At 53.7% G+C, this 13,568-nt stretch overlaps 3 protein-coding genes and 2 pseudogenes across 4 annotated transcripts; all 5 read right to left on the minus strand.

Annotated features, from left to right (window-relative positions):
• Window positions 1-390: 390 nt before the first annotated feature.
• On the minus strand, window positions 391-2,329 carry LOC136487316 (uncharacterized). The gene is made up of 2 exons (XM_066484474.1): window positions 2,192-2,329; window positions 391-2,065 (listed from the first exon to the last, which is right to left on the minus strand). The coding sequence occupies exon 2, from the start codon at window positions 2,048-2,050 to the stop codon at window positions 623-625; it is 1,428 nt and encodes a 475-aa protein (XP_066340571.1). The 5' UTR covers window positions 2,051-2,065; window positions 2,192-2,329; the 3' UTR covers window positions 391-622.
• Window positions 2,330-2,563: 234 nt separating this feature from the next.
• Window positions 2,564-3,630, minus strand: LOC136458860 (non-specific phospholipase C4-like; annotated as a pseudogene).
• A 2,056-nt stretch (window positions 3,631-5,686) lies between these two features.
• On the minus strand, window positions 5,687-6,940 carry LOC136536321 (uncharacterized). 2 transcript variants are annotated; one of them, XM_066528662.1, is made up of 4 exons: window positions 6,810-6,940; window positions 6,421-6,713; window positions 6,120-6,260; window positions 5,687-6,030 (listed from the first exon to the last, which is right to left on the minus strand). In XM_066528662.1, exons 1-4 carry the CDS (start codon window positions 6,899-6,901, stop codon window positions 5,906-5,908), a joined length of 651 nt encoding a protein of 216 aa, XP_066384759.1. In that variant the 5' UTR covers window positions 6,902-6,940; the 3' UTR covers window positions 5,687-5,905. The 2 variants fall into 2 exon arrangements, with proteins under 2 accessions (XP_066384759.1, XP_066384755.1); XM_066528658.1 differs by having other exon boundaries at window positions 6,343-6,713.
• A 528-nt stretch (window positions 6,941-7,468) lies between these two features.
• On the minus strand, window positions 7,469-8,887 carry LOC136536313 (uncharacterized). Its single transcript, XM_066528652.1, has one exon. The coding sequence runs from the start codon at window positions 8,885-8,887 to the stop codon at window positions 7,469-7,471; it is 1,419 nt and encodes a 472-aa protein (XP_066384749.1).
• A 636-nt stretch (window positions 8,888-9,523) lies between these two features.
• LOC136536304 (putative disease resistance RPP13-like protein 1) lies at window positions 9,524-12,870 on the minus strand (annotated as a pseudogene).
• Between the last annotated feature and the right edge of the window lie 698 nt (window positions 12,871-13,568).

Below are 13,568 nucleotides of genomic sequence, written 5' to 3' on the forward strand. Positions count from 1 at the left end.
TCTTGGCAAAACAAAAATCCATCGTCCATGGCGTCGTACCCAACAAGGGCGCACCAACAAAGGCGCAGCAAAGCCGCGCCGTGTCTTTTTAATATACAGCTAACGTGTACAAGTAAAACTAAGTAGCTGTTAAAGTACCATAACAACTATTAGCTGCAGCAATACAGAACAGGCCTACAGCGAAGCAATATCATAGGCACAATCAAGCAGCATATATAAAAAAGCTATCTCAGTCATGTACTTTTCATCACTAGACAGTTTTGAGGTTAATGTGGCAGAGCTTTCGTTTTTAATCTTCTGTTACCATGTGTTGCTTTCAATGCCTTGAAAGGTTCAGTAAGGAAAAAATAAAAGAACAGCAGACAGTAATCACCCACTAGTAAAGCCACATAAAAAGAGGAACGCGTCATATATAAGGAGTTTTATAATTCTGGAAGCACAAAGCATAGAGACAACTAGGTGTACAGTTAGCTTACGAACAGGTTGCTGTATTAATTGGACCACATACATAACCAGCACCAGTAAAAGGCATCACGCCCAATCCTACTACATAACCAGCACCGGTAAAAGACATAACTGGAAAATCTTATTTCAGCTGGAACGTAGCCCACAGGCAACAATTTCAGTGCTTATTTTCAAGTGTTGACAACTCTTTGCAGTAAGGAACATATGGAGTGATGGACCGATAGCCAGTTCCAAGAGTGCAGAGATGACACACTTCCTTGCTGTCCATGTTATATGATATCAGCTCCCGGTTAAAGTGCTGAAGAAATACCAAATTTTGATCTGGATGGATTGCAACCACTTCGAAGCCATTGATCGTTTGGCCAAACAGCTTCAAAAAGCTTACAGTGTCCTTCAGGACCCATTCTTCTGTATCATAGTCCTCAAGAACCCATATGAACAATTTATTATTCTGCTGTTCTGGGGAGATTTCATAATGACCCAGGTCAGCATGGTAAATCAAATGCAAACGACCTTGAGACTGGCCAACATAATCAGAACACGGCCGGAACTCATCGCCCTCCTGAAAGGGCACAGGGATGATCTTCCTTGTGTTGCCTTCCACGTCCATCACAGCTATCTGATCCCCCTTATACAAGACCGCATACAGCATGCCATTAGCATATGCGATGCCTAAGCCAAGTGCCATGCGAAGGTCACCCCAGTCACTTCTGACAGGACTCCACACCCCAGATTTAGACGAGTAGATGTGCACTGGTATCATGTCCCACCTGATCTGGACCAAATGGAAGTGGGAAGAGGCAGCCCGATCGAAAACCAAATAGGCAAACGACAGCCATTTCATGTCAGGGTCGGGCACAACGACCCATTGCTCAGTCGCAGGGTTGGACACAATATAGCTCTTGCTAAGTGATTCGCCTGATCCCTGGAAACAGCCAAAGAGGAGGAGGCCATTGCAGTCATCCAAGACAAAGATGTTCACAATCCCCGGCAGCTCAGTCAGGAACGGGAAGCAATGGTCCACAGGACGCGGGGGTCTCCCTAACATGTCAATGAAATGCACACAGACTTGGTGTCGCAAGTTGTCGTTGTCGCCTCCATCACTACTGCTGTCTTCACCATCTCCATCATCACTGTCATTGTCGTCGCCACCTCCATCGTCACCGCTCTTGTCTTCACCATCTCCATTGGCACTGTGGCTATCGTCGCCGCCTCCATCACTGCCGCTGTCTTCACCATCTCCGTTATCACTGTCGGAGTTTTTGCCACCTCTACCACTGCCACTGTCTTCGCCGTCTCCATCACTGTCAAAGTTGTCGCTGCCTCCATCACTGCCGATGTCTTCGCCATCGTCTCCACTGTCACTGTCGGAGTCGTCGACGCAGCTGTTGACAATGAAGAAGAACCCTTCTAGGGTCTGGGGTAGCTTCTTGCGGTTGAGGGGGTCAGTGATGAGGTCGCGCCAGGCCTTAGAGACGCACTTGCAGCGGCAGAGTGACTTAAACGGAACGCGGGAGAGGATCTCCACCAGGGTGTCGTCAGGGAGGCTGGCCACCGCGGCCGCGCTCCTCTTGGAGCAGTCCATGCCACCGCGACCAATCTGCGAACCGGCGGATCGGAGACGGGGAATTTGAATGAAGAGTATGTGCTTGCGAGAGAGAGAGAGAGAGAGAGAGCGAGAGAGAGAGAGAGAGAATTTTGCATCGAGGAGGCAAGCGGAACGTACCAGCCGCCGGAGATGGTCGGAATCGACGACTGCGCAGCTGGCCGGTGCCGAGGAAGCAAAAGCGGCCGAGGATTTGGGGAATTTCTAAGAACCCTAGCGCCTCCCGCACTTGTGCTAGCCCCGTGGAGTGGAGTGGAAGAGACGCCGGACGGTGGAGGCCTATGGATGGGATATCTAACTATTTGCCACTCCTACGGTGACTGCCTCTCCGTTTATCAACTTTATCGTACCAATTATAAAATTACCTGAGAAAACAGTAACCTTACTAATATTTTGCCATTTTCGCTGACGTGGCACGCCACTTCAGCGTGCCAGCATGGAACTTGACGTCCCCATCTGTCCATAGCAGCTCCCGTCAGTCCCATCTCTGTGCTAGTGGAACCCAGTTATCAATACCTTCTTCTTGCGCGTGAGGAAGCAGTCGAGGGTGCCGGCCCAGGTGTTGCGCTTGGTGAGGAAGCTCCTGAGGTTGAAGAGCTTCTTGACGGTGGCCGGGATGGAGGAGTGCTCGAACTCTGACGTCGGGTATGGCCCCGACGGCCTATGCAGCACGGTCCCGGGCTCGATCCACGGCGACACGAGCAGCGCCGGGACGCGGACGCCGAGGCCGTCGAAGCCGAAGAAGAAAGGCGCGGCGCTGACGATGTCGTCGGGGGCTGGGCACGACGCCGGCGCCGGCGGGCATGGGCACGTGGTCGTAGAACACGCCGTGCTCGTCGTAGGTGACGACGAGGAGCGTCTCCTCCCACTGCGGCCCCGACCGCAGCGCCTCGTACGCCTCCTTGACGAACCGCTGGCCTTCGGCCACGTCATGGGACGGGTGGTCGTCGTTCCCCGGGAGGATCTCCAGGTCGAAGTAGCGCTGCTCCACGACGACGTAGCTGGGCAGCTTTCCCTCTCGGCAGTGACGCCGGAAGTCGAGGTCGAAGGCGTGGAAGCTGCCCGCGTACTTGAGCTGCCGGAGGTTACGGTAGAAGAGCGTCGACGGCGGGTACTGATAGTAGATGCCGAAGGAGACGAAGCCCTCGTCGTGGAGCGCGTCGAAGATGGTCCGCTGCGGGAGCCCCGCCACCAGCGCCTTGGTGTCGTTGCTGACGAGGCCGTGGGAGGTGGCGGAGTGCACGAACAGCCGGTTGGGCTGCGTCGACGCCGGGTTCGACGCGAACCACCGGTCGCACACGGCGAACTCCTTCACCAGCTCGCGGTACACGGGCACGGCGTCGGGGCGGAACCCGCTCATGATGGTGCCGGACATGCCGGCTTTCTCCTTCTCCGCCTGCTGCGCGAAGCCGGTCATGGGCGGCGCTGGCACGCCCGGCGGGGTGATGGGCGTTGTGGCGGCGTCGATGAAGGGTGTCCCGTACACCTGCGTGAAGCCGGTCATGGGCGGCGCTAGCAGTGAGTAGCAGAGATGGGAGCTAACGGGCAAGCTACGTGGAGGAGGCGAACGAGCTGATCGAAGCGTACAACGGCAGGCTCGCGGCGAGGGTGGACGGCAGTGTGGAGGCGGGGGAGCTGACGAACAGTTGCGGACGCCGTTGGTCAGCGGAGACGGAAGCGTTAACTTCCACGCTGGCGCGCTGATATGGCATGACACGTCAACGAAAATGGCAAAATATTAGTCTGGTTACTGTTTTCTCGAGTAATTTTGTAATTGGCACGATAAAGTTGGCAAATGGAGAGGCAGCCACCATAAGAATGGCAAATAGTTAGATATCCCTCTGGACGGAGGGACACCGAACAAGCAAGTGGGCGGTTTTCCTTTACAAATGAACTTTTGGTCTGGGCCTAGCGCATTAACTGATGGGCCGCAGATCTTCCAATCCTCTCGTCTTTCCGGCCCTATTCTTTTTAAATTGTTGGTTCCTAATATTAGAGCACATATTATTTTAATATTTTGCACAAAGAAACCAAACATGTAACTTATACAATTCTTCCATGTGACGTTTTCTTCTTGATACAACAATACTGTATGAAACAGAAGTGAGAAGTGCAGCTTTAACATGTGAGCCAACCGGGCCGCACGGCACGGCGCGGACACGGGCACGGGGTTGGGCACGACACGTGAGGCACGACACTATCGAGCACGGTGGCTTAGCCGTGCCGTGCCTGTTAGTGCCACCGTGCCGAAGCTGCGGCTCAGGCACGGCCCTATGGAGGCTGTGCCAGGCACGACGACCCACAATGCTCGTGCCGACCTTGGCCCGCCACGACGCCGCGCGTCGTCGCGCCAAGCAGCCGCGCGCCCGGCGACGTTGCCATGTCATCGCCGCGCCACACAGCCGCGCGCCCGCTATGCCACCGCACCACGTAGCTTAGCGCCCACGACGTCGCGACGCCACGCCGCAGACCTCGCGCCGACGTCGTCACCTAGGCCACCGTTGCAGATCTCGTCGAGCTGGGGAGCAGAGGGGGCGCCGAGCAAGGTAGGCGGTGGTGGGGTGGCCGGGGTGGAGGAAGGGGAGGGCGGAGGGGGTTGGAGGCAGCAGTGCATTACCGCTTCTCGGGAGAGGTCGCGAGGAGATGCCACAGATAGAGGTGCAAGGTGTCGAGGAGATGCCGCGGGGGAACAGGTAGTCGCGAGTGGTGGCCTACGGACTGGGGTGAGAGCGGCGGCCTGGGGACTGAGGAGTCAAGAGGTTTCTTTTATATCTAGGGTTTGTCTAAATCCAACGCTTATAAAAGCATACAACATATCCAACAGTTGACAACAATCGGGCCAGCATCGTGCCGGCCCATTAACTGTGTCGTGCTCATGCCGGCACTGCGGGCTGGACCTGCGGCCCAGGCATGGCACTAGATCGTGCCCGTGCCGGCACGGGCACTATGGGCTTCGTGCCTGGGCCGTGCTAGTGTCGTGCTTTTTCAGGCCATGCCCGGGCCGGTCCATCGTGCTTGGCCCATTTGGCCATCTATAGCTGACCCGGCCTAGAGCATCTCCAAGAGACATTCTAAATTTCATGTTCCATATCTTCATTTAGCTATCGACTTCATAACAATTCTTTCTCCATAATCCAACATATTCCAACAGACTGGTTATATCTCTAAGAGAAAGGAATGGAATTTGGAGCAATGCAACGTGGCACTAACTGTCAGCCTCACATACACCAAGATAGCAAGGTATGCCGGCTAGCCAAATTTAGCCGCCAAGACTTGCAGGATAGCATGTCAAATATGATAGCAATTGTATTGGCTAGTCTGTTAGAGGCCCGTTTTCTAGAGTTTTAACTAAAAATAGTAATAGCAAGTTAGATAGTTATTCTCTTGACAATTGCAGTTAGCTTTGCTGTTTCCATTCGTGAACATTCAGCACTAATTATAACACTGCACAAGGCTGTGCAATTGAGGAGTGGGAGAGTTTGCAAGTGCATCATCGAAATCAGCCCATAGGTGGTGCAATTCCTAAACCAACAAAGTAATTAAACTATACCTTGGCATGCTAAAACTATTTCAGAATAGTATGTCTGAGTCTGAATAAGGAGAACAATTGCAAACTTAGAATGATTCAGAGAATGGCATGATAAGAAACACAGCTGTCTGCAGTTATCGACAGACTTGTATAATTGTTCTCACTTTATACGTCTTTCAGACTTTCACTCTGCAGGTTAAATGCCTTCTCACAAAATTATAGCATGCCACGACTTCATCGCTGCCTAATTCATTAATTCCTAGTAATACTCTGCCGGTTGCCGTGGCGATAACGGGCCGCGGCGGCTAGTGCCACTCCAGGCCGCCGAGCGTGACGGATCCCATCCCCTCCCACATGTCGTCCGTCCAGCCGACCTCTTCCCCGTCCACGCCCTCCATGTCGCCGTGCCACCACCCGCCCCCGCTCGCGTCTGCCACCAAAACAAACCACCGCGTCAGGTTGCTGTTTGCTCACCGATCCACCGGCCGTTAAGAGTTCGGGAGAAGGAATCGATCTTACAGTGGTTGTACAGAGCGCGGCCGCCCTCACCGCCGCGGGTGGGCCTCGCGCGCCCCCGCCAGCTCGCCGGCCGCGGCCTCGGGTCGTCGCCGAGCACCACCACGCGTCTGGCCTTGGCGTCGCTCCCGTGCTCGTCGCCGCCTGAATAGACCGATATTGTCATCATCGAGTGAAAGACTGACATTCTGAGCGAAATGCAAGACGAGCATGGCTGGACGCGCACCAAGGGGGCTCTTCCGCTTACTCCTGGGTTCGCGGCGGCTCTCCGCCCCGGTCTCCTGGACGTCCAGCCGGGCCTCACCTGGACCGCCGAAGTCGAGGTCGCCGTCTTCCCCTGCCTCCACGTGGCCGGCTTGCGCTCTCGCCCCTGGGGCTGAACTGTGGAACCGCTTGAAGACCGCGGCGCTCAAAGCGCCGCCAACGCCGCCGCCCCCGTCCTTCCCCGCGGAGCCCACCGAGGAGAACGCGCTCGGTTTCTCCTTAATGATCGCCTTGGTAACTCTGACAATCTCCCGCTTCGGCGGCTCCGGCGGACAGATCGGCGCCTCTATCACCCCCTCCAGCGGCGGCGGCGGCGGTACCACATCGACAACCCTGAAGCACGAAAAGGGGAACGCAAGGGACACAGATTGAAGAACTGGCCCCGAAGGGGGGGAAATTGGGATGGATGCGAATCAGACGATGATATACCTGGGCTTGAAGAGAAAGGATTTGAGCGTGGTCTGCCCATCGGCCGACCGGATCCCGCTCGGGTAATTCTTCCGGTGCTGCTGCCGCTTCATCCTATTTCCTTCGTTTCCTTATGGTTCCCCCACACAGGCACACACGCTTTTGGGCTTTGGCTCGTCTTTCCTCTCCCACTTGGGCACTCCGCTACCGAAATATTTTGCCGCCAAGATCCTTTAAATTTCAAGGCTCTCCCGCCACGTTTTTTAGCCACACGGCCACACTGCGGTCTTGGCCTCCCAAACCTGTCGGAGTGTCGGCTGAATCACCTCCACGCGATTCCTACAAGGTACTTATTACTAAATCATACACTTATCTTAAGGCCTTGTTTAGATGCCACCAAAATTCCAAGTTTTTTCACTCTCTCTTCATCACATCAATTTTTAGCCGCTTGCATGGAGTATTAAATGTAGGTAAAAAAAATAACTAATTACACAGTTTAGTTGAAAATCACGAGATGAATCTTTTGAGCCTAGTTGGTCCACGATTGGACAATATTTATCAAATAAGACGAAAATAGTACTATTCATCGGGTCGAAATTTTTTCAGCATCTAAACGAGGCCTAAGATAACGTAGAAGCAAAACTTTAAGGACTCCAAGAGAGTGGTAGCATACATTTTGTCTAGTTTTGGTTCAGGAGCCTCCGGTACAGCCAGAGTATGAACAGCAGCTGCACCACGGAGACAAGCAGGAGGATGACCACCAGCGCTGGCCCGATACTCCACTTGTTATTCGACCCGCGCTTCCTCTGCCGATGGCGCCGCCGAGATGCCATCCTGCGCAAGTGCCGCATTGAGTCGACGAGCCGAGCGCGCAGGGTGTCCGTGTCAGTGTCGACCCACACTGCGGAGTACACCTTTGCCGCCTGTTGAGAATCGTCGGCCTTGGCGTCGATGGAGCATGGCGCGTCCTTGTGGGTACGGTCATGTTTCACCGCCTCATTCATTGAGTGTTTCCTTACCGTGGTGGCTTCTGCCTTTCTCATGGCTGCTTCCGTGATATCAATGGGATGAGACGTAGGCTCCGCTGTTGTCTGTTGGTTGCTGCAGGCTAAACCGGCAAGCAATCTGCAAGGCCCTGAATCACAGTTCGTTGTACTAGCACCGATTGCTTTGGATTCCTCATGAGTTAGCTTGACTGACGAACTGATATTGCCATCCTCCATCTGATTTCCATTGTTGTCAACAGCATGAGTAGGGTCAAGAGCATCAGAAACTTCTCCCTCTTTTTCCCACATCTGTTGTTTGCTGTGTATTAAACTTGAAGCCAGATCTCGAGTGGGTTCAGTGACAAAGACTGTATGAGATGCTTCTTGGATGAAACTGCTACCAGTGACACTAGCAGATTTCTCGGGTCCTCCTTTGTCTGATGGATTTTTTGGCATTGGAGTTGCATTTGTGCTTCCATTTGCAGAAGTTGCAGTCTGGCCTTTAATTTGTTTCTGACTTATTATATCTGATGAATAGATGCTAGCTGCAGCGTTATCAGCAAAATCGTCTTTTCCTTTATTGGAAGCCATCACTTGCCTTGGATGAACTAGGTTAATATCTTTAGTGACAGTAACATCAGCAGTGGTGCCTTCACCTTTATTGGATGTGTGTTCCTTCCTTCGGATACTACTGAAGTTAAAATCTTGACCAATTTCAGTATTGTCGATTGCTCGAGACATTTGTCGGACCAAGTTATGACCAATTGGGGCAGCAGATTTGGTAAGAGTAGCATATCCATCAGTGCTAGGTTCAGAAGAAACGTCCTTTGCTGTTTTGGACTCTGTTTGCCTGGGAAAAGCCGACGTCACTATGTTATCATGACAGATTTCATCATTGGTTATTGTTTCAGACTCATGACTTGTAGCTTTTGACAATGAACCAGGATCATTATGATAATCAGCCACAACACAACCAACTTTTGCTGCAGATGCTGTAACTCTTGTTGGATTAGAAGGAAGTGGCACAACTGAATCTGCTCTGTCCTCAACCTCATCATCTTCAGGGGCAACTTCTGCTAGCTTATGCAAGCGATGATGAGTGAGCCCCAGCATGCTCCCGACACTCCTACCCGATACAATTTCTTCAGCCCTGGTAGTTCCTTCCTTCAATACTTTTGAGTCAAAGAATCCTCTGATTTCTAGATAACTGGTACCTGAAGATGAAACTGAAATATCATCAACATTATCAGGATCTGCTTCATTCTCTCTGACACTGAGGTTATCTTCATCACTCACATTGCTCTCAAAGATATAAGGACTCCTATTATAGTATATGTAGCTGGAACCAGTGGAGTACCCATGAACTTCTTTGATGTCCTTAATCACAGGCCAGTCTGGACCGTCAACCAAGCACCTTTTCAGCAGCTCAACTGTGCTCGTGAAATTCAGTGATCGAAGCTTGGAAGCATGTGCCTGTTACGACCGGCACCCATTATACAAGGTGTAGGCCCATGTTATGGCAAGTGGAGCCGGCCCAGGGGCCATGCGGTACTGTAGCGCGTGAAGATTAGATTGATTTGGTTTGTTAGGAAAGAGATACGCTAGATTGATTCGGTTAGGATATGTCTTTAAGGGTCAAGTCAGTCATCTGTATAAAAAGAGAACCCTATATCAGTTATAATCAAGCAGAAACAAGAATTGTTTCCGGCTTCCTGAAGGGAGCCGGGATTTCCTAACCTTAGCTGCCTCCTAGCTGCCTCCTGCTGTGTCTCGTATGAACAGTGCCGTGTAGCACCGCGGGAATTCTAGGGCTGCAGCAGCAGCCGCCGCGCTGTCGCCGGCGTCGAGAATACAGACCACGTCCTCCTCTCTTCCACCCCTATAACCTTCCACCCCTATAACCGATAGGGCATCTAGTCCTATCAGTGCCTCAATCCATCTGGGCATGTCCCGCAAGTCATGATCAAAGATGTGCACTGTTTGTAATCCGTCTACATTCTCCACACTCTCCAGCATAGGGCAGTGGCACATGTTGATATCTTCAAGGGAAGACAGGTTTGATATCCTCTTCAAATTAGGAGTGTTCCAAACGATCAATTCCCTCAGTGTAGCAATGTCATCCACAGCCTCAAGGCTTGCCATATCTGCTATGTGTTGCTTGGTCAGGGATGTCACATGTCTGAGGCCAACAGGAAGATTTTGCAGCTTGGGGCAGCTCTCAAGCTGAAGTTCCTGCAGAGATGGAAATGCCCCTGGCTCAATGTCTGTCCATGTCTGGAGCTTCTGCAGCCCTTGGAGGTGCAGGTTTTCCAGCTTCGGAAATGGAACCTGATGTGGGTGTTCGGTGCCTGTGAACTCTGCGCCTATATCCTTCAGAGCTACAGAGTCTGCTATGTACAAGGATCTCAGTTCTGGCAAACGGCCTAATGGAGGAAAAGACTGGCAGAAGTTGTACCCAATGATGTCTAGATCATGGAGATTTGGCAGGAAGGTCACTGATAGCCATCTTGGGAACCTTGTCCCAAAGTAGTTTACAAGCTTCAGTGACTCCAGGCATAGTGGCGGATTCATCTCTTCGAAGATATCCTCAATCTTTCTGACCAATTCCGGTGTTTGAAGTGGCCTGACAGTGCTGCTGCACGACAGCTCGAGCTCCCTGAGGCCTTTCTTGGCATCAAGTAACATCTCAGTTGCCTCCGATCGATTAGCAGCCTTCTCAAGCTTCTGTATGTGCAGCGTTCTCAGCTGAGATAAGTTCTTGAGCTCATCCAGAGGCTACCCACTCCTATCCTGAGCAGCACGCGCCTCTTTGCTCGTCACGGTGAAGCAGCAGAGTGATGTGATGCTTCTCAGATGGCCTACTCTGAATGCCGCGTCATTGATCACTGTGCGGGCAAGGTCAAGGTCCCTGAGTCCTCTCAGATGCTCTATCCCTTTTGGCAGCGCGTGCAGTGTCTTGCACCCTCTTAGCAGAAGGAATTTCAGGGTCCACAGGTTGCCTATGGATTCTGGAATTGCCTGAATCCTTGCGTGAGACAGATTCAGGAACCTCAGATAAACAAGATTGCCCAGGTTCTCTGGAATGAGCTCGACTGCTGTTTCACTGAGATCCAATACTTTAAGATGTTGCAATCTTGTAAAGATGCTTCCTTCAATTGTAAGTGGGTTCTTTTGAAGAAGCAGCGTTCTTACCCTTTCTAACTTGAGAATCTTCTCAGGTATCGCAGCCAGGTTTCTTCCCGGGAGTGAAACACGTCATGGTGCGAAGGCGGCATCGCTGTCGACCAACAGTCGGTACGAGTCGCCGGTCAACTCCTCACCATGTGCGAGCAGCTGCGCCAGAGCTCGCAGCATGTCGTGCATGGTGCACCACGCGGCGCCACCATGTTCATCTTCCTCTGCCGGCTGGAGAAGGTGCCTTGTGATGAGCTCATCGTAGTACTCCTCGGCCACCTTCTCGACACTGGCGTCGGCTCTGATCTGCACGAAGCCTTCAGCTATCCACAGCTGCACGAGCACGCGCCTATCCATGGTGAGGTCAGAGGGGAACAACGAGCAGTACAGGAAGCATTGCTTGAGGTGGCACGGCAAGTCGTCGTAGCACAGGTACAGCGGCTTCATGGCATCCTCCTCGAGCCCCTTCACCAACCACGCCGTGCTGGCGAGCACCTCGCCCCACTCTTGGGCGGTCGCATCCCGTGTCCTCAGGACGCCGGCAACAGCCTTGATCGCCAATGGCACGCCGCCGCACTTATCAGCTATCCCCTCACCCACGACCTTCAGTTCGCCCGCCGTGGCCTCGTCAACTATAGAGGCCGCCGTGCGAAGCAGCAGCCAGCCATCGTCGATGTCCAGCTTCTTGACGCGGTGGACGTGGCCGGCGCCCATCTCCCGAGCAATGCTGCCGTGCCGCGCCGTGATCACCACCTTGCTGCCGCGTCCATCAGCGCGCTTGAGCGGTCTCCTCAGCACGTCTTCCCACACCCCACCGTACCGCACGTCGTCCAGCACGAGCAAGAACCTCTTCTCCTCCACCAGCCTGACCAGCGTCCTCTCGAGGTCGGCGAAGCTGTCGCCGCCCGTTGTGTCGCCGCCGAACGAGTCGATGACCAGGGAGAGCAGGGCGGCCTCGTTGTACTCTCTGGGAATGCACACCCATGACCTCGCCCCAAAGCCGCGCCGTATCCTCTCGCTGCCGTACACCTTCTTGGCGAGCGTGGTTTTGCCGATTCCGTCGGGGCCGATAATGGCGACGATCGTGCAGCCGGTTCTCCCGTCCGTCTCTGTCAGCTGTCGGACGAGCCCGGCCACGTCGTCCTCGATCCTTGAGCCAACGATGTCGGTGTCAGAAGCCCGGGTCCTCTCCGGTTTTCGGAGCCTATGTGCCGTGCGCACGGGCGCAGGCAAACGGCCACCCAAACGCAAAATACTCCCGAAATTGCGCTCCAACGGAGGACGCATCCAAAGCAGGCATTTTTGGTATCTGGCGAATCGGAAGGCAAAAATGAGTAAGCATAGCAGAGAGGGGGAGCTGAGGGGGGCTTCGGCGTGAGCTCCGTCCACCCCGCCGCCGCACCGGCGCCTCCAGGAGCGGCGCAAGTGGGAGTCCTCCTCCTCGGACTCCGGGGGTAGCTCCTCTTCCTTCTCCTCCTTCTCCACCGACGAGCCCGAGCCGTGCCGCATCCGCGCGGAGGCCCGCACGTCCTCGCCCTCTTCCTCTCCGCCACGCCACCCGCCGCTCCTCCTTCCTCCGCTTCAAGCCCCGCGCCCTCGCCGCCACCGGCACCGGCACCGGAGCAGCCGCGGCGCCCCCTGTCCGGATCTACGTTGAGGTAGTCGCCGGGGTTGTACTTGTGCGGGTAGCTCCCCGGGAGGTAGAACCCGCGGACGCCTGGCAGCGGCGCCGTGAGCAGCGTGGCCGCCGCGCCAGCGAGGAGGAGGAGCGCGCCGGCGAGGGGGAGGAAGGAGGGGCGGTGGTGTGTTGCTCGGGGTCTGTTGGAGAAGGCAGACTTTTGGATCCGTGACCTTTTCACTGTAACTGACCTATACGTATGGTATTTGGGTTGTCTTCGTTGGAGATAGTCTGAGTAATGATCGCCGAGGGATGAACGGAGCTGAAGCCGATGCAATGTCCAAGAGATGGAGATATACTAGAGCTGGCCTGTCACGACAGAGGGTACGTACGCATTGAAAATGCAACTTGTACAGCGAGTGAGATTCCCCGAGACCCAAATGCAACTGGGGGCATGTTTAGTTGCCCTGAATTGGCGCCGCCCAAAACACTGTAGAGTCATGTAGCGCACTGTGGTATTTCGTTTGTATTTGGTAATAATTGTCCAATCGTTGACTAATTAGGCTCAAAATGTTCATCTCGCAAAGTACAACCAAACTGTGCAATTAGTTTTTGATTTCGTCAACATTTAGTACTCCATGCATGTACCGCAAGTTTGATGTGATGGATAATCTTCTTTTTGCATAGTGCCAAAGTTTGGATTTTGGGGTCAACTAAACATGCCCTGGGCGACGTACGCGCTGTACTGCTGTAGTGATGAGATGATCTGATGGGTTAGTTGCTGCTGTCGATGGTTTGGGTTTAATTAAGGAGTCTCTTAATTAAGATGAACGAAGTGCTGGCCGGTGCTGACTCGGATAGCCTTTTGGGGTAAGCAAGGGTCGGTGTCGCGAGGACGATGGGATGGGACGGGCACGCACCTTTGGGGAGGAAGTGGCTGGCGTCCCGGGAGGCCACGGCGACAGCCGAGGGGCGTACGGCCGCCGTACCGGATGGGTACAT

Source organism: Miscanthus floridulus, chromosome 1 (assembly GCF_019320115.1).
Source record: "Miscanthus floridulus cultivar M001 chromosome 1, ASM1932011v1, whole genome shotgun sequence".
Taxonomy (NCBI): Eukaryota; Viridiplantae; Streptophyta; class Magnoliopsida; order Poales; family Poaceae; genus Miscanthus; species Miscanthus floridulus.

Bases quoted from the DNA above. Each gene is read 5' to 3' on its own strand.
- LOC136536321 (XM_066528658.1), bottom strand. From the start codon at position 6,901: ATGAAGCGGCAGCAGCACCGGAAGAATTACCCGAGCGGGATCCGGTCG. The intron at 6,261-6,342 runs GTGCGCGTCCAG...CGGTCTATTCAG, and splicing joins TAAGCGGAAGAGCCCCCTTG to GCGGCGACGAGCACGGGAGC. The intron at 6,031-6,119 runs GTAAGATCGATT...TTTTGGTGGCAG, and splicing joins CCGCGCTCTGTACAACCACT to ACGCGAGCGGGGGCGGGTGG.
- LOC136487316 (XM_066484474.1), bottom strand. From the start codon at position 2,050: ATGGACTGCTCCAAGAGGAGCGCGGCCGCGGTGGCCAGCCTCCCTGAC.
- LOC136536313 (XM_066528652.1), bottom strand. From the start codon at position 8,887: ATGCTGGGGCTCACTCATCATCGCTTGCATAAGCTAGCAGAAGTTGCC.